This window comes from Ursus arctos, unplaced genomic scaffold, assembly GCF_023065955.2.
Source record: "Ursus arctos isolate Adak ecotype North America unplaced genomic scaffold, UrsArc2.0 scaffold_25, whole genome shotgun sequence".
Lineage (NCBI taxonomy): Eukaryota > Metazoa > Chordata > Mammalia > Carnivora > Ursidae > Ursus > Ursus arctos.
In genome coordinates, this window is record NW_026622930.1 from 31,004,724 (window position 1) to 31,031,697 (window position 26,974).

General features: G+C 41.4%; 1 protein-coding gene across 3 annotated transcripts in view; it reads left to right on the forward strand.

Moving 5' to 3' along the window:
• Positions 1-10,405: 10,405 nt before the first annotated feature.
• The window catches only part of DCAF5 (DDB1 and CUL4 associated factor 5), a 94,255-nt gene continuing 77,686 nt past the window's right edge, over positions 10,406-26,974 (forward strand). Inside the window, exon 1 of one of the 3 annotated variants that reach the window (XM_026519661.4) lies at positions 10,406-10,510. Coding sequence is in view for 2 of the 3 variants with exons in the window: in XM_026519659.4 (XP_026375444.1) it covers positions 10,476-10,689 (214 nt within the window). In the remaining variant the exon portion in view is untranslated. Of the gene's footprint in view, positions 10,690-26,974 lie in introns of all 3 variants that reach the window. The other 2 variants (XM_026519659.4, XM_026519660.4) reach the window with 2 other exon arrangements.

The window sequence follows — 26,974 nt, forward strand, 5'->3', positions numbered from 1 at the left end:
TTTGGACCCAGCTATCATCTGTAACTGTGTCAGTTTCAGAATCTCTAATTCAAGCAACTTCTTTAACTAAAATCTCTCTTTCCAAGTTGCCTGTTAACTACTCCTATAGCTTTTCTCAACCTCATTGGGACCTCATTCATTGACCCTCATCAGCTTTCTTTCAATTTCTTTCTCATTCTCCCTCCTGCTCCAGGTTGGATTCCATGATCTATAATTTCACTGTTTTGTCAACACTAACAACCCTAAACTCCATTGTTCTCTTTCCTTTTTTCACTTCATCTACCTGGAAAATCCCCAAACCTGAATGAACTTAATTACCTGTTTTCTTTATGGCTCTGGTTAAGGGCAGTTTGTGCACTGTTTTAGAAAGTCATATAATAGGGCAAATTGGCTCCAGAGAATTTCCAAATGAGCCCTAAACATCACTTAGGTTGGGTCATCCCATTCTCCAATTTTCTGTTAACTCGATCATTCCCTCTCTCATCAAACTTTGGTTCCCCCCTTCTTGCCCTATACTCTCAATAGATGACCTTGCCTTCCTTGACAGAAAAAAAGTAGAAACTATCCCATGGGCACTCTTCTTCCTACCAAACATATAATCCTACCTTCACCTGTACCCAACCTGTCTTCCTTCTCTCCTATTTTAATGGAGGATGGAGGAGCTGTCCTCCTTCTAACTAAGGCCAAATTCTTTTCTTGTCCTTTGTATCTCTTCTGCCCTGCCTTGTCGACTGTAGAGTGCACAGTCTGGCTTCATCTGTGTATCTTTTTCAATTTTTTCCTCTGAATAGCGTCCTTCTCAATGGCTTTTAAACATTTTCAACTTTTTTTTAATTAAAAACAGACAAAACCCTTCCTGAACCCTAAGTTCCCTTCCAGCAGCTCATCTGACTGCCTCCATTTTTTTCCCTTCACTCACTGTTCAGTCCATCTTCCCCTGAAGGAGCTCTGATTGAGGTCATGGGTGTCTCTCCAGTGAAACACCGATGTCAACAAATCTAACATTTTTTAATCATCTTGTTGATGTTTCAGCAACAATTGACACAATTGACCACTCTCTCTTTGAAATGCTCTCTTGTCCCAGTTTCCATAACAATATTACTCTAATTTTTTTCTTATACTTGTGGCTATTCCGACTCCTTGTAAATATATCCTCCCTTACTCAAGCATTAAACCCAAACATCTCAATGCTAGGCCTTCGGCCTTCTTCTCTCTTCTTCCCACCTAAAAAAAATTTTTTTAAACCATTATTTTTACATATTTTATATATTTATTTGACAGAGAGAGAAAGAGAGTGTGCACAAGAGAGCACGGGCAGGGGGAGTGGCAAGCAGAGGGAGAGGGAGAAGCAGGCTTCCCGCTAAGCAAGGAGCCTGATGTGGGGCTTGATCCCAGGACCCCGAGATCATGATCTGAGCCGAAAGCAGACACTTAACTGAGCCACCCAGGCACCCCTCTTCTTCCCACTTGATACTTCTGAATATTCTTGTCCACGCCTAAGACCTTACCACCACCTCCATTTCAATGACTCCAGCTTTGATCACGTATCTGAGCTCAGCCTACTGTCAATTCTTCTTGGAAGCCTCAGCGGCACCTCAAATTCAATATGCATATAACTGATCTCATTGTCTCTCCTCAAAACATAGTGTTTTCCAGGGGTTCTATTTCAGTGGACATACAAGTAAAAAGCCTATGTGTTTCCTGATGTCTTGTCCCGTCATTCCCCACTCTCTCAAATCCATCACCAGATTCTATCTTTTTATATTAAATCCACCTACTTCTTTCCAACTCCACGTTCAGTACCCTTGTCTAAGCTGCCACCTTCTCTCCCCTTATTACTGTAAAACTTCCTAATCCTCTACTTCAAACCACTCCCAGCCACTTCCAATCCTATCTTCTTATAATAGCCAAAATAATCTTATAAAATGCATTTTGTTTTTGTTTTTGTTTTTTAAAGTAAGCTCCACACCCAACATGGGGCTCGAACTCACAATCCTGAGATCAAGAGTTGCATGCTCTACTGACTGAGCCAGCCATGTGCCCTTAAAATGCATGTTTGATTGTATAAGGCCCCTGTTAAAAACCCTCCAGTGACCTTAGGTAAAGACTGAAATCTTTAATAGGGCCAGGTCCCTGCAGAATGTAGCAGTAGTCTAACTGCACCCTCACCCGATACGGTGTCCCCGTCCCACCTTCGGCCACGTGGGCCTTCTAGGTTTCTCTGCCCACAGACCCTTTGCATGTGCTTTGCTTGGAGCACCACCCCCAACCATCTGCTTGGCCTCATCCACAACGACCTGTCCTTCAGATCACAGTTCTCTTTAATGTCTTTGAAAGGATTCCTTCTTTTAATCTCTCACCGGACACTGATCTAAGGGCTCTACCCATAAGAATTTATTTATCATAACAACTCCATTGAACGTATGTGAAAACTGAGGCATCACATATTTTCATGTACCACAACTGTTATTTTTCTTTTGTGCAAAATGGAACAATAGTACTTTCTTCATAGGGTGGTTGAGAATATTAAATGAGTTCATATCTGTAAAAGACTCAGAACAGTGCCAGTCACATGATTAATGTCCAATAAATGTTAGCAATTGTTAGTATTGTTGTAATTTTACATTTACTGCATGATTATTTGATTAACATCCGTCTCTGTCCTGTAAGTACTAGAAACATTGGTCAGGGTCTTCTTTTTTGCTATTATATCATTTATGCCTACTTATGGCAGTGGCACACAGTGGGTGCTCAATAAACATTCCTTGAATGAATGAATGAATGAATGAATGAATGATGAATTCATGTCCAACCGCACAGGACTGTTATAAAGCTAAAAGAAATGTATGTAAGTTATTTGCCAGAGAAGGGGTTCATGGAGGTATAGGATTTGGATAGATGAAGTGGACCTTAAAATATGTAGAATATTGTGGAGAATACACAGAGGTACATAGGGAAGAAGTGGCTACCAGCCTACCTGGTGGGTATGTGATGAGGAGTAACAGGGAATCTCATTATAGATATGGTGGAGATAAATCATGGAGGGACTTGACAGGCAGATAAAGGAATCTGGACCTGACATGAAAGAGAAAAGAGAGAGTCCTGAATAGGGGCATTTCAGGGAGATTCCTTCACCTGACAACAAGTAAGTCAGGAACTCTTCTTCATGTTATAGATTCAGTGGTGACCAAGACAAACCATGAATGGTGAAGGGATTTGACCAAGCGATTTCTGAGACCCCGTAAGTTTTTATCATTTTGTAATTTGAAAGGTAAGTATCTTCCAGCAGCTCGTCAATAACCAGTTCCAGTATATAACCAGTATATCACCAGCTCCAACTTAAATGGAATCTCTAGTCAAGAATGTTAATTATATTTATATTATGAGTTCATGCAGCTCATTCAGAAGGAAGGGGAACAAGTTTATTAACACGTGCTGTGGTCAGTTCATCTTCCAGCAGCCTGTCCTTCGTTACCATTGAACCCATAAAGACAATTCCAATCTGACTTCTGTGCCAGAGAATCTTCTGGCTTCTCCTTGAGCGTATTTTACTTTGGGGAAAAGGAATTGCCCAATTTTTTCTTTTTTTTTTTTTTTAAAGATTTTATTTATTTATTCGACAGAGATAGAGACAGCCAGCAAGAGAGGGAACACAAGCAGGGGGAGCGGGAGAGGAAGAAGCAGGCTCATAGCAGAGGAGCCTGATGTGGGGCTCGATCCCATAACGCCGGGATCACGCCCTGAGCCGAAGGCAGACGCTCAACCGCTGTGCCACCCAGGCGCCCCCCAATTTTATTTTCTAAATGGTATTTGACACACTAAAGAGCTCATAAAACATTATAAATTCGTGGGACCATCTCTGGAAAAGATACCTTGGTTATATGGCTTGATACCTGGTGCTATAAGTAATAAGTGTTAACAGCTTCTCATGCCACTCACCATTCATGTGCAAGCCTGAAATCAAAAATAAGTAAAAGCAGCTGGGTCATGATGATTTTGTCAAGACAACTTCAAATACACAAAACCCAGATGGTTGGTATAGAATAGCACAGAAAATGTCACTGAATAAATACCAAATGAATAATCCTGGCCATTGAGAATTTCTGTCCACTTTCATTCCATAAAGTTTATTTCAAACTAGATTTCATTCATCATGAAGAATTATGCACGGCAAACTTGAATCAAAGATTTGGAAAGTAAGTTGGAATATGATTTGAAAATTCTAGTAACAACTAATATTCTGACTTTACTGAATTCAATTACCACACAGCCTGGGAACTCACTTCAAGACCTATAAAAAATGCACCCCTTCAAAAAAAGTTAGAAATCAATGAACAGAAGGAAATTTGGGAAATTTGCAAATGTGTGGAAACTATACACTCTTAAATAACCAATGATTCATGGAAGAAATTAAAAGGGAAATTAGAAAACACTTTGAGATGAATGAAAACACACAACATACAAAAAATTTATAGGATGCAGTTAAAACAGTGCTTAAATAGAAACGAATAGCTCTAAACATCTACATTAAAAATAAAGATCTCGGGGTACCTGGGTGGCTCAGTGGTTAAGCATCTGCCTTCGGCCCAGGTCATGATCCCAGGGTCCTGGGATCGAGCTCCGCATCAGGCTCCCTGCTCAGTGAAACTGCTTCTCCCTCTCCCTCTGCCTGCTGCTCCCCCTGACTGTGCTCTCTCTCTGTGTCAAATAAGTAAATAAAATCTTAAAAAAAAATAAAGATCTCAAATCAGTAACAATCCTTTCAACTTAAAAAATTAGAAAAAGAAGATTAAACACCAAGCAAGCAGTAGGAAGGAAATTATAAAGACTACAGCAGAAATAAATGAAATAGAGAAACAACAACAACAAAAAATAGAATAAACAAAACCAAAAGTTGGTTCTTTGAAAATATCAACAAAATTGACAAATCTTTAGCTAGACCAAGAAGAAAAAAGATGGAAGACTTAAATTACTAAAATCGAGAATGAAAGAGGTGATATTATTACCAAATCTGAAGAAAGAAGAAGAATTATAAGGGAATACTATCAAAATGCCAACAAATTAAATAACCTAGATGAATTCCTCGAAGCACACAAACTACCAAAACTGAATCAAGAAGAAACAGAAAATCTGAATAGAACTATAACAAGTAAAGAGATTAAATCAGTAATCAAAATCTTCCCGTAAAGAAAAGCCCAGGCCAGGCAACATCTCCAGTGAATTCTACCAAATGTTTATTTTTAAAAAATTGTTTTTAAATAGGTTTATTTGTTTACCTTTTATTATTTTCAAATAGGAGGGTTTTTTTTTTTTTAAGATTCTTAATTTATTTATTTGAGAGAGAGAGAGAGAGAAAGAGAGGAGAGAGAGAAGCAGGCTCCCTGCCGAGCAGGAAGCCAGAAGCCTGGCTCAATCCCAGGACCCTGAGATCATGACCTGAGCCAAAGGCAGCCACTTAACCGACTGAGCCACCCAGGCACCCCTATTTACTTATTTTTAAAGTAAACTCTACCCCCAATATGAAGCTTGAACTCGTGACCCCGAGAGCAAGAGTCACACGCTCTACTGACTAAGCCAGCCAGGTGGCCCACTACCAAATATTTAAAAAAGAATTAATTCTAATCCTTCACAAACTCTTCCAAAAAATAGAAGATGGACTTCCCAACTCATTCTATGAGGCCAGTATTTCCCTGATCCCCAAACCAGACAAAGATATCATAAGAAAACTAAGACAACCCTATGTCACAAAAATCCTCAACAAAATGCTAGCAAAGTGAATCCAGCCACATATAAAAAGGATTAAATACCATGCCCAAATAGGATTTATCTAGGAATGAAAGATTGATTTAACAAAATAATCAACATAATATAGCAAAGGAGGAAACCATATGATCATCTCAATAGACAAAGAAAAAATATTTGACAAAATCTAACACCCTTTCATATAAAAACATTCTACAACTTGGAATAGAAAGGAACTCCTGCAACCTGATAAGGGAATCACAATCACATAAAACCCACAGCTAACATACCATTTAGTAGTGACTAAAAGACTAAAAGCTTCCTCCTGATATCAGATACAAGACAAGATGTCCACTCTTACTACTTCTATTCAACATTGTACCGAAGGTTCCCGCCGCGGCTGGAAATAAAAGAAAAAGAAATAAAAGGCATCTGGATTAAAAAGGAAGAATTAAAACTATTTCTATGAGTCTATGACATGATCTTGTATATAGAAAATTTGAGAGACACAAACTATTAGAGCTAATAAATTGGTTAAGCAAGCTTGCAGGATATAAGGTCAATATAAAAAATCAATTGCATTTCTATTTACTAGCAATTCAATGGGGAAGGAACAGTCTTTTTTAAAAAATGGTGCTTAGACAACTGGATCTCCACATGCAAAAGAATAATGTTAGACCCCTACCTCACACTATATACGAAAGTTAACTTAGGATACCTGGGTCGCTCAGTTGGTTAAGCAGCTGACTTCAGTTCAGGTCATGATCTCAGGGTCTGGGATCGAGCCCCGTGTCAGGCTCCCTGTTCAGTGGGGAATTTGCTTGAGGATTCTCTTTCTCCTTCTGTCCCTGCCCCAGCTCTCTCTCTCTCTCTCTCTCTCTCTCACACACACACACACACACACAAATAAATAAACAAACAAACTTAAAATGGATCATAGACCTAAATGTAAGACCTAAAGCTATAAAAATATCTGATCCTATAGATCTTGTTAAATTTATATTTCAGATTTTTTTTTTCAAAATTAAAATTGACTGCTATCTATTTGAAATGACCAGTAAATAACATCCTTTAAAATTTAAATGACAGCTGAATTACATGTATAGTTAGGGCATTGATCTTTGTCTGAATTAATATCTCTTATCTATGAGTAGCAGTTTATTTTGGAGTTGAAAATGTTTTTAAATGAAATGCTTCTGAGGATGTTAGTGTCCATGTGTAGCTCTTAATAAGCTAAAATTTAGTAAATATGTGAGAAGAGGCTTAGTATTTTCTTAGGTTTGTTTTTTAAATAAATAATTTCTAATGTTTGAGCATTTCCTTAGCATGTAGTCAGTTTTTAAAGATTTTTTTACTCTTCCTTCGGTGATATTAGGGCCAAACAAAATAGAAGCCAAAGAACAAATGAATTTCTGGGAACTCTGTGTTTGATCAGTGTTCACCCCATGGCAGAGCAAGGAGTAAGGGTTCGCATGCTAAGTAATTTCCATATCTTGTTTTTTCCAGAATGAGTTTTCAAAACAGTGTTTTTCCAGAATGAAATTCAAAATGGTGTTATTATGTAGGAGTTTCTGGGCCTAGGTAAGAAAAACATGAATGTTTCAGTCTTTTTCCTTTCCCCGTGTACATTCTATGCAGTGGAGAGATTACTCAATAGTCCAATTTCGTTTGCTATTTTTAAGCTAAGTGTCCTGGACTTTTCACTATAAATGCCTATATCAGAAAGCCCAAGCTCATATGATCACTGAAGTTGATTAAATGTTATATAGTTATGTACAATATTATTAGTTTGCAATAAATGACACAAGAAACTATGTTCGATTTGTAATAAAAGCAAATAGGTATCATGGGGTTTGATCTTTTGAAGCTGGATTATATTATATTATAGGTAGGGTTGCCAGCCTTAGCAAAAGATATAGGATGCTCCAATTTGAATTTCAGATAAACAATGAATAATTACTTTAGTATAAGTATATTCTGAATGTTGTGCAGAAAATACATATGCTAAAAAATTACTGTTGATCTGGAATTCATACTGAAGTGCGCATCCTGCATTTCATCTGGCAACCCCAATTATGGGACAAGGGAGAGAGAGATTTTATGCATTCTCCTTACAAAAAGCTGCCCAGCCTAGCGGTAGGAGATAAATAGACTGAGTGGTCCTACATTTCTGTTCTGGTTGGTCACTGAACAGTTAAGGAAGTTTCTAGCAAAGTCCTAGAATTGGGCTGGCTTGTGATCAGATCCTGGTCTATTTTTAGGCTGCGGTAAATGGGACAGTTATTCCAGGGATTGGGGAAAAGCAAGTCACATTTAAAGTTGTGGAGAAAAGATATATGTTTAAAGAGGGGAGAGCTTGAGAGTGTGTCATATATTGCCACAGTAAAGGCCACTTCAACCACATCATTACTGTGTCCATCTCTTCCATCCCAAGCAAATAAGGTAGGTATCAATGATGTCTCGTTAATCTAGAAGGTGCCAGATGACTCCTGTTTTTGAATATGTGGATTGAGTACCTCAAGCAAAGGAACAGTGAGATGGGAAACTGGCCTTGAAATCACCTCCACTGGAATGAAGCACAAATACCTCAAACTCAATCCTTCCATAACAGAAGTCATTACCTTCCCTTCCAAATTCTTCCCTACTCCCTAAGATCATTCAAATATTCAACAAATATTCAAGTGGCCCCTGTGTGCCAGCATATACTGGCTCTGGACATATACCCAGTAAGCAGAAAGACATGATCCCTTCTTTCAGAGACTTTACAGTAGAGTCGGGGACACTTTGGTAAAATCACAAAAACACATGTTTAATTACGCATTATATTGCTATGAAGAAAAGATGTTGGGGGGCACCTGGGTGGCTTCAGCTCAGGTTATGATCTCAGGGTCCTGGGATCCAGCCCTGCCTCCGGCACCATGCAGTCTGCTTGAGATTCTCTTTCTCCCTCTTCGTCTGCCCCTCCCGCTCATGCTGTCTCTCTCTCTAAAATAAATAAATAAAATCTTTAAAAAAAAAAAAGATGTTGGGTGCTAAAAAAATCATTCATCAAGCTGATATACTACTACTGATCTTTATGAGGCTATTATAATGAATAAACACTATGAAGCATCCTGAGAACAAAACTTTTTAAAAAGACAGCACTACACGCTTCCCTGTTTAGGAAAATAATAGCCCAATAAAACCATAATTTCTGAAATTTGGTGAATATTTAAGTTCAGCAACATTTGTTATAATGTTGACTTTTAAACACTTGCTTGCATATGTTATCGGTATAAATAGCCTTATTGCAAAAAGTAGAAGTAGGTGATTTTGCCTGATGGGTGTCCTTTTCCATGTTCAGTCCCCGTTTCATAGGTGTATACTCAACTGCCCATGTGCTACCTCGGATACAGAGGATGGAACTCCCGCTAAATTGAAAGGGCGAAACTGACACCTGCCTATGTTAGTAGCTTACCTTGGTTTATTTCAGTGACAGAGGATAGCTTCTAGGAAAAATACAGTACACTGACGGGGGGGACTTTTACTGTATCTGGTAGAATTCCAAAGCACTTAACACCCAGTCTCCTCACTGGGGTCAACACGGAGGCTCCCCGCCCGCTTAAGTGCAGCTGCTTCTGGCCTGGAACGCAGCTGCTGGTTAACAGCTGTACAGCCTCAGAGCTCCCACTCAAGACCTTGAAGAGGAGCTCACTGCACCCAATTAAATAACGTAAATTGTTATTTTCGGATAAAGCTTCTTGGTCTTGCCAATGTACCTGGAACTAATGGACAGAAGTACTTTGTTTCTCAGAGCCTTCTCAACTCAGTTTGGGCAATTTTCGTCCTACTTACTAAGATCCCCCCGCCCCCTGCCCATATACCACTCTTATTATCTACCAGACGAAACAGTTTAGCCTTTTTACTGAATGGCTGTATTAAAGGAGTACTGAACCGGGGACGGGGGGGGGGGGGTAGTATTAAAATTTTACTTGGTGGGGGAGGGACGGTGTACTCACAAAACCCCCAAGCGGCCTTACCCCGTGTCCAGCCCTAACTCCTGGTTCCCTTCCTTTGGACAGGGCTCGGGCGGCCCCAGGAGGAGACGAACCGAGGGAGGGCGACCAAAGCCCGTCCTCCACCCCTCTTGCCACCCCGGGCTGCATTGTCCCCACCGAAAAAAAGAGCGAGGAGCCCACCTCGCCCTGCCGCCGAGCCCGCCGGCGGCTAAGGACCTCCGGCCGCCGGGGCAGGAAGGCGAGCCCGCAGCCCCGCTACCGCTCCGATTGTTACGCGCCCTCAACTTCACAGAGTGTGGCGCTCAGTGGGCGCAGCGCCGGGAGGAGCTAGGGCGGGAAAGCCGCGCCGCCGCCCGCGGTCTCCAGGCCAGCCGCCCGCGTTCTTCCGGCCAGGAGCCCGCGGCGGGGGAGGGGCAGCCGCCGCCCGCGTTCTCCCGGCACCGGCGGCCGGCGGAAGGGCCGCGCGTCGCGGAAGCGCGGCCGCAGCTGAGGATCAGCTGCTGGAGGAGGCGGAGAAGGAGAGGGAGGAGCCTTAGGGGGGAAAGGGAGGGAGGGGACCCTCAGGAAGCCGCGAACGCCACCGAGTGTCTGCACACCTCGCTCCGTCTGCCATGGCTGGTTAAAGAACCATCCGGATCGCAGCGCGGGGGGAGGGCTGGGTGGGGGGAGAGCGGCGGCCGCGCGTGAGGCCGAGGGAGGGGCGGCGGCGCGAGCGGCGGCGGCGGCGGTTCCAGCATGAAGAGGAGAGCTGGCCTGGGGGGCAGCATGAGGTCAGTGGTGGGCTTCTTGTCCCAGCGGGGCTTGCATGGGGACCCCCTGCTCACTCAGGACTTTCAGAGGAGACGCCTGCGGGGCTGCAGAAACCTCTACAAGAAGGACCTCCTCGGCCACTTCGGCTGTGTCAATGCCATTGAATTCTCCAACAATGGAGGCCAGTGGCTGGTCTCAGGTAAATCAACCCCCTTCCCCGCCCCGCGCCTCCCGGCCCCCTTCCAACCTCCCCTTTCGCTCTCCCTCGCCACCCTCCTTCTGCCCTCCGCCCCCACCCCCTCCCTCCTCAACCCCCCTTCTGCGGTGGGAAGGTTTGGTGTCAAATTCAAACCCTTGCAGGGGGAGGGAGGGGAAGGAGAGGATGTCTTCTGTAAAAAAAGACCTAAAATGGTTGACAGGTCCTTAATTCGCTTTACCCCCAAGTGCAAAGTGATCTCTCCTGATGACTGCCCTGGAAGTGTGGGTCGGGGAGGGGGGGCGAGATTACCGCCTGACAAAGTTTGATGGGAAACTCTTCCTCCGTGTACTTTAAAAGGTGCGGGGGGCATTTTGGGGATTCGGAGGGGGAGGAGGCCGAGGCGCGCCGGAGGCCAGGGGGAGCTCGAGTCCCTGGCGCCGGCGTCCGGGAGCAGGGGCCTTGGGGCTGGGGGCCGGGCGGTGACAGGGCCGGGCGCCGAGGGGTCGGGGGCCGCGACTCGGGGGGCTGGCTGGGTGAGCGAGGAGAGGAGCCGGGCGGGTCGCTGTTGGCCGCCCCCGTCGGCGCCCTCAGGGGCCCGGCTCCATCTCCCTTCGCTGTAGTGGCCTCTTCCGCGTCGTGTTTTTCTTACGGTGTGGGCAGTGCGGAAGGCTCTGGAGGCTAAGGGGCACCGGCCTGAACTTGAATGCGCAACTTGTGAGGCGGGGTGTGGTGGGTGAGCGACCCCCGGAGACTTGTTGGCTGCAGCCCCGCGCCCGCACCCCCTTTGCCGGCCGCTGCGGTTGCAGGTGGTCTCCGCTCCTCCTCCCTCCCGCCCAGCTGGGCTCGGCTGCCCCCGGGCTCCCCCTCTGGTGTGGGGAAAGTGGCGAAATCGAGGCCGGGGCTCCGGCCGGGCGGTGTAGGCCTCGCTCTCCCGGGGCTCCTAGCGACAGGCAGCTGAATCGATAGCCTATTGCTCCCGGGGAGGCCCGGGCCGGGCGGGCCGCGGCGACAGCTGCCCCGGGGGAGGTGCTCCTGCTGCCCGTGGGGGCGCTCTCCGCCGCCGCCCTCCTCCCGGGGGTCTCGGGCCCCAGGCGGGCGAGTGGGATGGGGTCCGCTGGGGGCGGCTCCCCGAAAGCGGGCGAAGGGGCGGAGGGCGAAGACGGCTGATCTGGCGTTCCCGCTCGCCGCCTACCCTGCTCCGTCCGTTTTCCTGCATTGAGAGGGAGGAAGCCGGAGGGAGCCCTGCGCTGGACGTGGCGCTTCGCTTCACCCAGGCCGGTCCCCGAATGGTTTTCTAATTTACGTCAGTGGGCAGCTGGCCAGAAACTTCTGGGATCACGGCAAAGCATCCGTTTTCTTCGCGAGTAACAGTCGGAAGTGGCACGGGCGTACAGTCCAATTTAGGGGTAGCAGAGATAAGACTTGTGTGATCATTTCACGATAAACCTTCTGGGGTTTCTCCAGAACTGACTTGACTTTTCCACCCGAGATCGTTTTCTCTTTGACTAGGTAGATTTTGGCCCTAGATCATACCCTGAAGAAACCCGATATTCTACTTCAAGGCATACCCCAAACAAAAGCTTCCTTCCCCAACACTGCCAAAAATTCCAAGGGCAGAAATGGGGAATATCTCTTTAGAGAGCTCACCGTTTTTTTCTTCTGTATTCATTATACTGTAGTCTCCTTTCCAGACTGATGTTTTCCAACAAGAGATGTCCCCAGACACAAGGAAATTCTCTCTACTGGGTGAGGGAATTTGAGGGGGGGCTACTCTTTTATAGGCTGAACTAATCATGGTAATTAAATCGTGAGTACAGTCATACATTTCCCAGCTTAACACTTTTTAAAAATAACAGATTTATTAAGATATAATTCACATGCCATACAATTCGCCCTTTTTAAGTTAACGCTTTTTAAAAAATACTACAATGTTGCCTCCATTCTCAATAAGTTACCCTTGTGCAGGACCTTCCTTTATGTCTCAAATGAACCCCATTTTCTCTAGTCTTGGCCAGTTAATTTATCTTAATTGTGGTCTGTAGAAGAGGAGAGGCCTTTCCACAGGGCAGGCTCTGGCAAACCTCCTGGATTTAGGCATTTATTTCCTTATTTTTCTAGGCCTGAGTTGCCCATCTCCATCGTTACTTTCTGGGTTTCAGTCTTCTTTGCTCCTTACTCCTCCTCCTTCCCATCACACTTCCTCTAGCTCAGTCCTTCCTGTTTCCTTTTTATGTACTCCTGTCCTTGTTCCCAGTCCATGCATAAGGACACCCACCCCCCAGTTTAGCTCAGATACACTTAGCTTTTCTTACTGATTTCCTGAACGTACACTTTTGGTTAAAAGCCTTTTTAGCTATTCACCTTCCATTATCAGTACAACTTATGTGAACAGAAAGTTCCTCCTGTTTGCTTCAGATAAGGAAGCCCGCTCTTAAGAGTCATAAATACACCTTAACTTCTTAAAGCTAATTAAATATTGTTCTGGGAAGTCCTTCAATAATCTTCCCCAATTTAAAACTATTTAAAGTATCAGGTTTACATCTTCTCTTATCTATCATTGTCCTTCTTTAGCAGTCAATACCTGAGGGGAGAGGCTCTTAGGGTTTGAAGTTAATGCTATCTGTCCCTAATGTTTCACAATAACGTGGTGGGAGGCCGGACTCTGGGATGGTAATGAGATTACCTTTATGCATTTTGTTGTTTTTCTTGTATCTTGTCTGGATTGGTTAAAGACTTTAGAAAGTGGTGATTATTATTATTTTTTTAAGATTTTGTTTATTTGAGAGAGAGAGAGAGCGCGACAGGCAGCGAGAGAGGGAACACAAGCAGGGGGAGTGGGAGAGGAAGAAGCAGGCTCCCAGCAGAGGAGCCCGATGTGGGGCTTGATCCCAGAGCGCCAGGATCACACCCTAAGCCGAAGGCAGATGCTTAACGACTGAGCCACCTAGGCGCCCCAGAAAGTGGTGATTAAAAAGATAGTGTATTCATAGTTTGTTCACTATTTTCATTCCCTAATGTCTGGGCAGGCTCACATTTCTTGTAACTGACACATGACTATTTGGTAGAATTAATTTAGACCTAGGGCAGAAATATTTGCATGATTCCTGTGGCCTTATAAAATAAGAATTGTTAAGGATACATCATTGCTGTTTTGTTCTAACAGTTGGCCCCTTTTCCAGGGCTCAGTGAGGCCAGCAGATGTTAAGATTAAGCCAGAGAAAATCAGAAAGGAGAAAAGGTGTTCTGCTGGGCAGTGAGACTGTCAGCAACAAGTGGGAGGATTTTTTTGTTTATTTTAAAACATTAAAATACTTTAACTTAAAAAGTATTTTTCTTTATTGTTCATCAAAGGACATTACTGTGCTATCCTGTAAGGCAGTGTGGTATTAACATACACATGGTTGAAATCACTGCTATGTCATTTAATGTGTGACCTTGTAGTCAAGTTGCTAAGCCTCTCTGGGTCTGTTTCGTGATGTACCAGCACTTACCCGAAGGGCTCTTGTGAGAACTACATTAGGTAAAGTTTAGGTTGTATGTTGAATAGAATGCCAGGTCTGTCAGAGAAAATGTTGAGCTTGTTTTCTCTCCCTTTGGTACTTTTAACTTGTGATATCCTTATTAGCTGACACTTGTTCTTACAGTATTGGTAACAGACCTGTGCAAATGGGGCAGACAGGATAGTTTTGTGACTTTTCGATGTGGAATAAGAAGGCACAATGTATGTTGGAGTACTACTCCTAAGACATCCTACCAACATCAAGGAGTGTATGCTAGAACACGTATTTCAGGGATATCCTGGGTTTACCCTTTAAGTCTTTGGTTACATCTAACAATATTATTTTTTGATATTTGATATAATATGATAAATGATATAATCAATTTGATATAAATTGATATTTAAGACTAATTGATATTAGAACCTGTAGAGCTAGCAGATTAATAGCCCATTAGTATGAAGTTTTGAGTTTCAGTGAGAGATTATGATCTCTTTCTTGATGCTTATGAGTAAATGTAGGAAAAGCACCTTCAGAAGCTTTTCAAATAGGGTCAGTAACTGTACTGTTTAAAAGTGTAGTTAATAGGAGTTGTGAATGGGGAGAAGCATTTAACTATATTTACTTGGTCATAATATTTATAACTGAGATAACTAGTCCTATTTCTATTTTACATGGGTCTCTGACTTTATTATCATAAGTTAGGTAGAGATTAATAGCATGAATTCGGGGGTCAGGCTGCCTGGGGGTGAATATCAACTACTTGCTAACTGGGTTACCTTTGTTAAGTCACTCACTCTCCACTTCATCAGCTATATAATAAGAGCAGTAATACCCCACAGGATTGTGGCGAGGACTGCATGAAATAACACTTGTAAAGTTCTTAACACCAGGGCCTATCCTTTGCTTTTGCTCTGGTTGCCACTGCTGCAACTCTTCGTATTGTTATTTAGTGTGAACCTCACCAAAAGCTTTCAGGAGATTGACACTTCCAATATCTAACATTTATTTGCACATAGCACAGTACAATGTGAAAAATTGAGAAGGCTCTCAATGAGATGAACTGTTAAAAATGCTTTGTAAATAAGCTTAACCCCAGCATTGTCATCAAAGCGTATTTTTAAGCATCAAATAATAGCTGTGATAATAACCATATGCTCAATTTGAACCTGTTAATTCATGATCATTTTCTGTTTCCCAATCACTAGTTCTATCAATTTTATGGAATCAGTTTTTTTTGTAAATAAATTCATCTAAGAGAATGTTATCTACAAAGTGTTTGTCTTTAGCCAGTGGAACAAAGTCTTAACCTCATTAGAACTTCTCATGTATTTAATTGGAAATGAATTTGTTGGTCCAGTGGTTAGTTTACCAGGAAAAATATGGCTAGTGGTAGGGCAGATTTGTGACTTGAAAAAGCTTTCATAGTACATACATTTTAATAAGGTGATTAGGGAATCAATTATTGGTATTTCTTCTGGGCTTTTCTATTTACTGATAATGCATTGCTCTGAAGGTATTAAATTTTATCCTTTGGTCTATTAATTAATTCAACAAATAGTTTTTGAGTGCATAGTTTATAAAGCAGAAGCAATTAGAACAGAAATGATGAATCGGGTATAAACCATGCTCTCAAGCTTGCATTTTAGGAACATTTACTTATCATCTGTAACAGTGCATGGCCCTTTAAAAAATATTTCCCCTCTGCTCTATGATACTTTGATAGATCCCTGATTTTTCTCTGGTTTGCAGTACTTAACAGCAAATAATCCTCTTGCTTATGAGGTTTAGTGGGAAAGAAAGAAGGCTCATAGAGATGGCCTTGGAGGACATTACTATGATAAATTATAGATATCGTGTCATAAGGATAAGGTAACATGGATATTTATAGATGCACATTTTATTTTTCCCTCTTGTTCTTCAGTCAGCTAATTGTTACCTGTCAAAGATTGGCAGATTTAGAATTATGCCCAGGTTTGTCACTTCTTCTTTAAAATAAGCTAGTGAGGTTGAACTGATGACCACCAGTCTTATTAGACATTATTAGCACAGCAAAAAGTTGTCTTTGTGTTCTGTATTGTTCAAAGGATCACCACTGACTTAACTTACGCCAATGTGTTTTTGATATACTAAGAGTTCCTAAGAGGAGCAGTAGCCCTCAGTTATGTATCCTGGTGACCACAAGTGTGTGCTCATTCACTGATTATTGTTAGATTTGGATGTGAAGTGCATTTGGAATCACTTAGATCAGGGAAACTTTATTGACCAGTAAAACTTGAAACACAGGTGCTGCCTCCTGAGTTAAGAAGTAGATGCATTTATCTTATGCATTGAGCCAGTTGAAGAGCACTTCCATTTGTTAATAAATAGCACTTGATTTTAATTTTTTTCTTTTTTATGGTTTCAAGAAGTAATTGCTTTTCTTACTGTTTTAGTCTGAATTTATATACTCAAGAGTAGAATTAAAGCCTTTTAAAATTAAAGGAACTAAAATCCTAATTCAAATGAAGATTACGTAGGTTAAGAAGGAATCGATTCTGTTTTCAATTTTTGGTGCCCCATATTATACGTATTGTCTCTTACAAGTAGAGAACTGAATATTAATCTGTTAGGATTAACCTTAGATTATTGTGAGGATATGAAATTACATTTCTTTTTTACTTGATTCTCTGTTTTCTTTAAAATTTTGATTTTAAGTTAGAAGGGTTAGGTTACTATTTGCCTGTGGATATGTAAGCTGATTTTAGGTGATCTTTGAATAAATCTTTAAATTTTAATAGTACATTTATTTTTATATATGGAAAAGTTAACCAGCATGTATAAAATATTTTTAATGAATTTATCGTTTAAGGTGAGGTTAAAATTTTTAAAAGTCAGTTTAAAGAAAAATAATGTTGAATTTGTTACATGGATATGGCAAAAATCAAAAGTTGATCGAGATTGGGGCGCCTGGGTGGCGCAGTCGTTAAGCGTCTGCCTTCAGCTCAGGGCGTGATCCCGGCGTTCTGGGATCGAGCCCCACATCGGGCTCCTCTGCTGGGAGCCTGCTTCTTCCTCTCCCACTCCCCCTGCTTGTGTTCCCTCTCTTGCTGGCTGTCTCTCTGTCGAACAAATAAATAAAATCTTTAAAAAAAAAAAAAGTTGATCGAGATTGACTGAAACCTGGGAAATACTGCAGTAGTTAGTCTTTTTTGTATCTTCTTTTTTCCTCATTGAGTGAGACAGAAGGAAGGATCTTCATTTTATGGAAAAGGAAGTGGAAAAGTAGAAAAATAACTTGCCCAGAGCTACCTTGCTAGTCTTTGGCAGTCAGCAAGCCAAGTAGGGCCCGTTGCTCCCAGGCACGTTCTAAGTTGCCTTTTTATATTTTTCTTTCTCTTTTCTTATAGGATAATTCACCTTTTCTGGATCTCTTTTAAAAATTGAAAGCTGAGAAATTAGCAATTTCTGAGCACATGTGCAATGTAGGTGCTCCTCTTAGATGATAAATTATATTTCTGTGTTTTGCTGTAAATAAAGTTAACTTATTCCACACAGGTATCTTATGTTTATTTATTCATTAAAAATATTTAATGGAAACATATTATGTGTGCCTCTTTAATCTTAATAATAACTACAAGAATTATTTTTTCTTAGTATTTATTTAGCTTATAATGTGTGCCAGGCTCTCTGCTAAGCACTTTTTATGTCTTATTTGCCACTTGGAAAATAGCCAGTGTTATCTATAGTCTAGAAAGACCTAGGCATTTGAAAGTTTTGTTTTAATTGTCATAACTAGGTACTAAAAAATCAAGAAAGGACATTGATCAGTGACTGCTGAGGGTTCTATAATGCAGAGAACAGATAGGGCCCTGGTGGAAGAATAGATATTGGAATTCATTGTTTCTGGTTAAAATGAAGTGAAATATAATTCTAGGGATGAAAAAAGATTACTGTGGTCTATTACCTTGGTCTTTGTAGAAAATTTGGTTCCAATAGCTGCTTCCCAAGTTTCTGTTCTTTTCACCTTTAATACTTATTATTCACTGCTGCCAACAGAAGCTTCCTAAAACTTAACTATCATGATCACACATCCTCTGTTGATCCCTCAAAAAATCTGTGCTCCCCAGGGTCCACCAAATTAAATAGGAATGCCTCACCTGAGGCATTGCTGTTCACAAAGATAAATGTTAAACAATAAAAATAGCTAAATTTTGAGCATGTTATTCATTTACCACGTATCATTTGGGGGTGTTTCTTATGTCAGGCACATTTTACATAAGTGACCACATTTAATACTTACAAGAACCTTTCCTAAGGTAGGGTTAGTGCTATTTATCCTTATTTTACATATGAAGAAACTGGCGTGGAGGAGTTAAGTGACTTCCAAGGCTCCTGTAGTTTGCAGTGGATCTGGGTACGCAGCCTGGGTCTGCTGGAGCAGCTGAGATGTGCTGCTGACTGCTCTGAAATTTTTAGACTATTTTGTAGGATCTGACTTTTCCCCTATATTCTCTTCTCTTGCTGCTATCACTGTGATACTTTGATAACTGCTTCCCCCCCCCCCCATTTTGTGTAAATGAAGGGAGGGGGTGTAGCTGTGGGGATGGATCAGTGGGCTTTGAGCCAATAAGCATAGTTCTGGTCATAGATACTACACTCACCCCTCCAGCAGATCTCTCTTGGTGCTGGAAATCACTTTACCGGAATGTTGGTCTCGGCAGTCATCTAAAGTCTCCTTCCTTACACTTTGCGAGTTCCACAATTGTTTACATAAACCATGTAACTTCACACTGGGTTAAACTCACCTGCTTTAGTGAGGTATAATTAGGAGTGGGTATATTCTGGTTACCAGTTTAGTTCCTCTTCTCCCTTAGCCCAACCAAAGTACAAACAACATACATGACTCATACTATTTTCTGAGCCTGTAATTTGAGTTTGATATCTGCTGAAAGCATGCTGATTGAGTACATTTGCCTGATTTCAGCCAAAAGAAATAGGTGTCTCCTCATAAGGACATAGATGAATAAGGATAAAGTGCTTTTTGGAAGAAGGTTTAAACGATGTAACACAGGATAATTTGCCCAAAGAGCATTGGTAAGTCATTTGGAAGTGCTTTGCCACAGACACAATATCATAAAGGAAGATATGACTCCTAGACCAGATGATAAGCCTGTTTAATCCTTAGTGAGTTTGAACTATAGTGTTCTTGCAAATAAAATTTACTTCTGTCACCAGCAACTTCACTCTGCTTCTGTGAAAAAGAAGGCATTCCCTTTCCAAGGTTATTCACAGATTAGGGTTAACAAGGAGGGTTAGATTCTACTTGCTCTTCACATCAGTTATCCTAAGTCAGGAATTCAGGGAAAGACTTGACAGCAGCAGTTTGTCACTTTTTTTATCTGCTTTTCCCATACCTTACGGACATACTTTCCTTGCTACCTTATTCACTCATTGCACTTTGCAGTGTTGATACCCAAGATTCTATCACGTACCTCTCAGGATGCAGAGTTGATATGCATTAGAGGTCAAGTCCGTGTGCTCTGAGTATTATTTTCTTATTAGGGCCAATTTTAAAATGGAAGTTATATTCTGGAGGGCTGGAGCATGTAGGAATCAATGAGAAAATGGCATCTGAGGAAATTGATAGGTTTATAACAGATCCTAGTAGCAGAGATGTTGGTGGAAAGACTGATTCCCATCTTCCCTTTTGCTTCTGTTGGGCTCCTACCTCTTGATAACAGTGAGGTAAGATTACCTCACATGGTTGATAAGCTAACTCTGTATGTCCCCTGCCTACCTGGCTGTTGGCTGGGGTCCTTTATACCTGGGATACTTGGGACTATCCTAATTTCCCCATTGTCCCAGTAAAATTATTAGTGCTCCTTTCATTCTTAAAGTCCTAGTTTCAGTGATCAGTTACATGGCCAACTCATAATCACCTGAGCTGCCTGGTATTCAAGTAAAACCAAAGCTCTACTCTTCTTAGCTCTTCCTAAGAATGAATGCCTCTGGTGAGAAAGCCTCCAAGCCTCCATTCTGTTGTCAGGTCTTTCAGCTGCCACTTTTAAGGTACTGGATTGAACCTGAGAGACAAAGTGGTTGGTTAGTCATTTGTCCCTTCGTTTCTTATTAGAAAGGAGTAGAGGCAGCTAAAACCATTAAAAAAAAGCTACATCCAGGGCCTAGTAAGTTACCCCTTCGTTTGTATATACCTCCTCTTATAGTTATTCTACTGTTCACTTGTACGTTTTTCCCCCTTTTTAAAAAGTCTTCCTGTGGGGGGCGCCTGGGTGGCACAGCGGGTAAGCGTCTGCCTTCCGCTCAGGGCGTGATCCCGGCTTTATGGGATCGAGCCCCACATCAGGCTCCTCTGCTAGGAGCCTGCTTCTTCCTCTCCCACTCCCCCTGCTTGTGTTCCCTCTCTCGCTGGCTGTCTCTATCTCTGTCGAAAAAAATAAAATCTTAAAAAAAAAAAAAAGTCTTCCTGTGGGTTGTTTTCTTGCAGTTGATTTTAAGGAAAGGTGTTTTGGGGAATGATTCCCCACTGAGTTGGGATTTTTTTTCCTGAGATTTTTTTTAATCCAAAATGTGGATGTGATATTGATATTAAAACCATGTTGTTAAAACTCCATGTTATGGAGTATCTGTGCAGCACCCAGAATACATTTGGATTAAATGTTGACCCCTCAAATGTATAGAATGGGCCTTGGAAGGATTTTCAGGAATTGTGGTTTTTCCGGTATATGGCCAGTTGGCTCTAGAATGTCTTTCATGTTGTGAAATGATATCAATAAAGAAGTTTACGAGATCTGGGTTAGACTCCTGATTTCACCATTGTCACTGTGATCTTTTACTACTAACATTCTCTCTCTGTAGAATCATAGAATTTTATTGCTGGAAAAGACTAATGGTCATCTAATTGAAGCTTTTAATTTTACATATAGGGACACAGAGGAGCAAAGAAGTAGAGTGATGAGTAGTTTACGACTAGAAGTCATACAGTCAGGATTAAAATCTGAATCTTCTGATTGGGTCTCAGTAGGTAAAGTCTCTGTGTTTCTGAAGGACTTTACTCAAGTAAAGTGTTAAACTCTTTCGTTGGCTTCCTCTGCCACTACATTCTTTCCTTATTTTTTTAGGTTTGTTTATTTTAGAGAGTGTGTATGCATGAGCAGGGGGAGGGGCAGAGGGAGAGGTGGGGAGAGAACCCTCAAGTAGACTCCCTGCTGAGTGCAGAGCCCAACACAGGACTTAATCCCAGGACCCTGAGATTATGACCTGAGCCCAAATCAAGAGTCGGACACTTAACTGACTGAGCCATCCAGGCGCCCCTCTGCTACTGCCTTCTGTCTGCAGTTTCATTGTCCCTGAACATGGTTGTTTTGATTAAGTTGGAGGTGGCAGTGCCTGTTATTTTAGAGATGAGTCAGTAGAGATTTTCCAGGTTGGAGGCAGACTGTCACTCTGGCTGAGTCTTCAGTTTTAATTCTTAGTCTGCCTATACTTCCCTTACTTTGGAAAGTCTGTTTCCTTCCAAGAACATTACTCAGGAGGAGGAATTTTCTGCAAACCTAGGTGCCTGTCAAATCTTGTTATACAATTTCTCTCATTCTGGATTTCCATTCAGGTCTTGTATCTAAATTTCAGTTGTATCTTTTATGTTACTACTTAAGGCCAAGTGACTAATTGGAACCTCTGAGTATTGTTGTTTCTTTTTTTTTTTTTTTATAGGTGTCTTAACCAAGTTTGATGGTTTAGTACAGATATCACTAGCTGCCATAGATGGCTGAAGCATGTGTTTTTGCCTTCTACATACTGGCAAGAAACAGCTGAAATTTGCATGTTTGACAACCAGCTTCAAACAGTCCTTGAGACTCAGGGTTGACATCTCTGTTTATACCTGCTTGTGGGTGGGTATTGTGTGCCTTCCTAAAAGGACTAAAAAGCATTGGGCCTGCATTGGTTCAACCCTTTTAGAATTGCTCAAGAAGAGAAAAGAAAGCTTTATTATGCTGTTAATGTTGCTTATGCAGGGTATTTTGCAAAAGTCAGGCAGGTAGTGTTCTTATTTTAAAAAATGAAAAAATGAGGGGCGCCTGGGTGGCACAGCGGTTAAGCGTCTGCCTTCGGCTCAGGGCGTGATCCCGGCGTTCTGGGATCGAGCCCCACATCGGGCTCCTCCGCTATGAGCCTGCTTCTTCCTCTCCCACTCCCCTGCTTGTGCTCCCTCTCTCGCTGGCTGTCTCTATCTCTGTCAAATAAATAAATAAAATCTTAAAAAAAAAAAAATGAAAAAATGAGAAACTACTCAGAATAAATGAAGAGAGTGTCTATGATATAATCAGGAGAGCATATTGTCCAGGTTAGTTCTGTATGGCAGAAGAAGTGAGACTGGACATTGTACATGATCTGTGGTCTGGAAGTACCTAACAGTGCATCATACTATCTTAATAACTTCCTTGTAAGTCCTTACTGTTGTTGAGATCCAAGAATCTGTCTTTAGTGTTCCCCTAGCTCTATTTGAGGAGCTTTTGTTCTTTGACATTTCACTAATTCCATACTTTATTATTGAGAATTTCCTGTTGAATCATGCAAGTCAATAGAATAGGGCATTTAGAAGACAAGCTTCCCACTTATTCGTAAGTTTTTAAAAAGATCATGTATTAATTATAGGAAATTCAGAAAATAAAGAGACATTTAAAGAAAGGAAGTATACCACTTAGGATGACCATTTTTGACACATGGGACATATTTTTAGCCTTTTTTGTATGCATGTGTACATATTTTAAAAATAAAATTGAGGGGTGCCTGGGTGGCTCCATTGGTTAAGTGCCCTACTCTTGATTTCAACTCAGATCGTGATCTCAGGGTTCTGGAATGGAGACCTGGGTCGGGCTCATCAGGGAGTCTGCTTGAGATTCTTTCTCTCCCTCTTCCTTGGCCCCTCCTCTTGCTCGTGTTCTCATGCTCTTTCCCTCTCTCTCTCAAATAAATAAATTTTTAAAAAAAATTTTTTTAAATTGGAATTAGGTCATCTCTGCTGTTTTGTAACTGTTTTCTCAATATTAACATTTTTTGTGGTATGTCATTGAATATTTCTCAGAGCCAGAGTTTCTCAGCCTCACCAGTATTAACATTCGGCGCTCGGTAATTCTGTGTTGTGGGGGCTGTCGTGTGCTTGTAGCGTGTTCAGCAGCATCACCGGCCTCTAACCAGTATATGCCAGTAGCACCTCCCTCATTGTGATGACCAGAAATGTCTCCAGACGTTGCCAGATGGTCCAGGCAGGAGAGCACTCTGGTTGAGAACCACTGTCTAAATAAAAAATTCTTAGACTCTTTGGTCTCAGTACCCCTTAAAAGTCATTGAAGACCTCAAAGAACTTCAGTTTATGTAGGTCATTTTTATCGGTTTTTATTGTATTAGAATTTAAAACTGATAAAGCTTAAAAATTCATTTAAGAAAGAAATAATAAACTTTATATTAACATAATATCTTAATGAAAAGTAACTATTTTCCAAAATAAAAAATAGAGGAGTAACTTATTACCTCTTTCCAACTCTTTAGTATCATAATAGACATTATGAAGGCATTTGCATTTAATCTGTTGTGAAATATTGATTTAGCTGACATATATGAAGAAAATTCAGCCTTACGCAGGTATGTAATTAGAAAAGGGGAAAGTATTTTAATGCCTTATCAGATAACCATGCATATTCTTTGAGATTTTATCAAAACTCAAGTGGAAGTTTCTTAAAGATTAGTTGCAAGGTAGAGCCTGAAACCATATCAGGGAAATTTTCAGTCTGTTACATTAAAATCCTTTAGTCTGTAGGAGTGCCTGGGCGGCTCAGTTGCTTGAGCAACTGGCGCTTGGTTTAGGCTCAGGTCATGATCTCAGGGTCATGAGTAGGGGAGTCTGCTTGAGATTCTCTCCCTCTCACCCCCTGCCCTTCCGTACCCCTGTGCGCACCCGTGTGCACACATGTGCACACACTCTCAAAGTAAGTAAATAAATAAAATCTTTTTTTAAAAGGCCTTCCCCTTAGGTTGCTGGCTTTTCTTGAAAAATTCAAAGATCAGGCAACCTTGAGGCTGCATTCCTCTATGGCAATAACTGGCTGGAGTTGTATAGCGGCTTGTTCTTTAAAAGGGTTATATATTCTCCAGTCCGCCCCTTACTCTGACAGGTGTCACTCATTTGTTTTGAGGCTAAATCATGGTAAGGAGCACCGTCTCTGGAGCCAGATTACCTGGCTGGGATTCAGATCCCAACTCCACTCTTGATTGCTGTGTACCTTCAGGTTATTTAGCTTTTCTGTAGTTTTATCTGGATAATAAGGATAACAACAATATCTACTTCGTAGGATTGTTAAAAGCATTAGAAGAGCCACTAAATGTAAAACCCTTAGGATAGCCTCTAGCCCAGAGCAGATTTAGCTAAGCTAGCTATTGTTCGAGTTCAAACAGCACATGATTGGCTAACATTTCTGTAGCTCATACTATGTATCAGGCAGTGGTCCAAGCCCTTCACACAAATCTATCTCATTAATCCTAACATAACACTATAAAACAGGTAGAGTTATTTTCTCAATTTTGCAGATGAGAGGATACAATTGAGAGAGGTTAAGGAACCTGCCTGAAGGCACTCAGCTAGTAAGTGGTAGCAACATTGAGAGTTGAACCTATGCACTTATATTCTAAGCCTGTGGTTTTGAATGCTGTGCTGCCTCATGCTACATCTGCATCTAAAATAGGTCTAATTACAGAAGTGGCAGGCTTGGGTAACTGGAGAGTAGTGCTCTTAATGTTTTTGTAAGTGATTTGAGGAGAATATGCATATAAATATCTCAAATTTATATATGACATCATTTCCTTCCGGTAGTGAAACACCAAACCAATAAGGATAAACTGCAGGCAACTCTTTTTGTCTGGGTGAAGTGAGTGAGCAGAAGAGTGAGTGATTTTCTTTCTTTCTGTCTTCCTTCCTTTCTCTCTTTCTTCCTTTCTTCTTTGAGAGTGAGAGCATGGGAGGGGAGGGGCAAAGGGAGAGGGAGAGAGAGAATCTCAAGCAGGCTCCACACCCAGCAGAGCCAAACCAGGGCTCAGTTTCATGACCCCTGAGATCATGACCTAAGCCGAAACCAAGAGTGGGATGCGTAATGGACTGAGCCACCCAGGTGACCCTGATTACTGACTTTCACAGTAGGTAAGTGTAAAATTAAAAAATGAAAAATAACAGACTGCATGATGTGCTTCAAGATATTCAGTAAGGACTTGAGAGTCATTTTGGTCTATTATTGGAAGGTCAGAAAGGCCAGCAAATATTTCAAACCCGTTAGGATAGCTATTACTTAAAAACGAAATGAGACAAAACAAAGCAGAAAATAACAGGTGTTGGTGAGGATGTGGAGAAATTGGAAGTCTTGTGCAGTGTTGGTAGGAATGTAAGACGGCACAGCCATTGTGGGAAACAATATGGCAGTTCCTCAGAAAAGTAAACAGAATTACATATGATCCAGGAATTTCATTTCTGGGTATAAACCCCAAAGAATTGAAAACAGGGAATTGAGCAGATAATTTGTACATTGTACACTCATGTTCATAATAGCATTACTCACTGTAGCCAAAGGGTGGGAGCATGAATGGACAAACAAAATGTGGTATATACATAAAATAGAATATTATTCAGCCTTTAAAAGGAAACTCTGACACATGGCACAATATGGATGAACCTTGAAGACTTTATGATGAAATAAGCGACTTATAAAAGGACAAATTTTTATGAGTCCATTTATGAGGTACTTAGAGTAGTTGAACTGATAGAGACAGAAAGAGGGTCTCTTTCTGTTAGAATCGTGGTTGCCAAGGGCAGGGGGAAGGCAGGAATGGAGATTTATTATTTAGTGGATACAGAATTTCAGTTTGGGAAGATGAAAAAGTTTTGGAGATGGGTCGTGGTGATAGTTGCATAACAATGTGAAAATGTGAATGTATTTAATGCCACAAAACTCTACACTTGAAAATGACTTAAGAAAAAAACCCAGCAAAATTCTAGGCATCTCTAGGAAAAAGAAATTGGGGACAAAATGGAAAATGCTTTTCTTTCCTGTGTAATGCAGTAGGGCAGACTCACTTAAAATTCTAAGTAGTGTTTTGGCCTCTCCACTTTGGTAAGACGGATACAACTTGGTTTTAGGCTCCTGCATAGCTCCTTGGATTATTACCAAGTCAATATCTCTCTCTGATGCCCCTCTGGAAAACGGGTTTATATAATTCTTACCTCACAAGCAAAGATGTATGTGAATGAATTTCTGTACTAATAATCTGATTATTTTCATCTTTGGGAAAATAGCAAAATAGACTTTATTTTCCATTCACTGAAGTGGCTGGCTGTGTGGCCCACAGGCTCTGCCTCTGTATCTTCATGCTGCGTCTTAGAATTCAGGAGACGTATGGGCCACACAAAAAGTTTGGCTTCACAGAGTGGCGATTATATACACAGCAAAGAAGGAGTAAATAGGCTAAAAAGATTTAAGTCAGGCTGAATAATCTGCCAAAGGCAGATGCTTAGCTGACTGACCCACCCAGGTGCCCCTACAATGTAAAAGGGTATTAACTAAAATTGCTATTCCCAACAGGTAACCTCTGTTAGACATTTTGATTCTGCCCTTCCATGTATGAATTTATGTATATTTTTTTATTAAAATGTATCAGGGTGTTGACTGACTCAGTAGAGCATGTGACTCTTGATCTCGGGGTTGTGAATTCAAGCCTCACATTGGGTGTAGAGATTACTTAAAAAT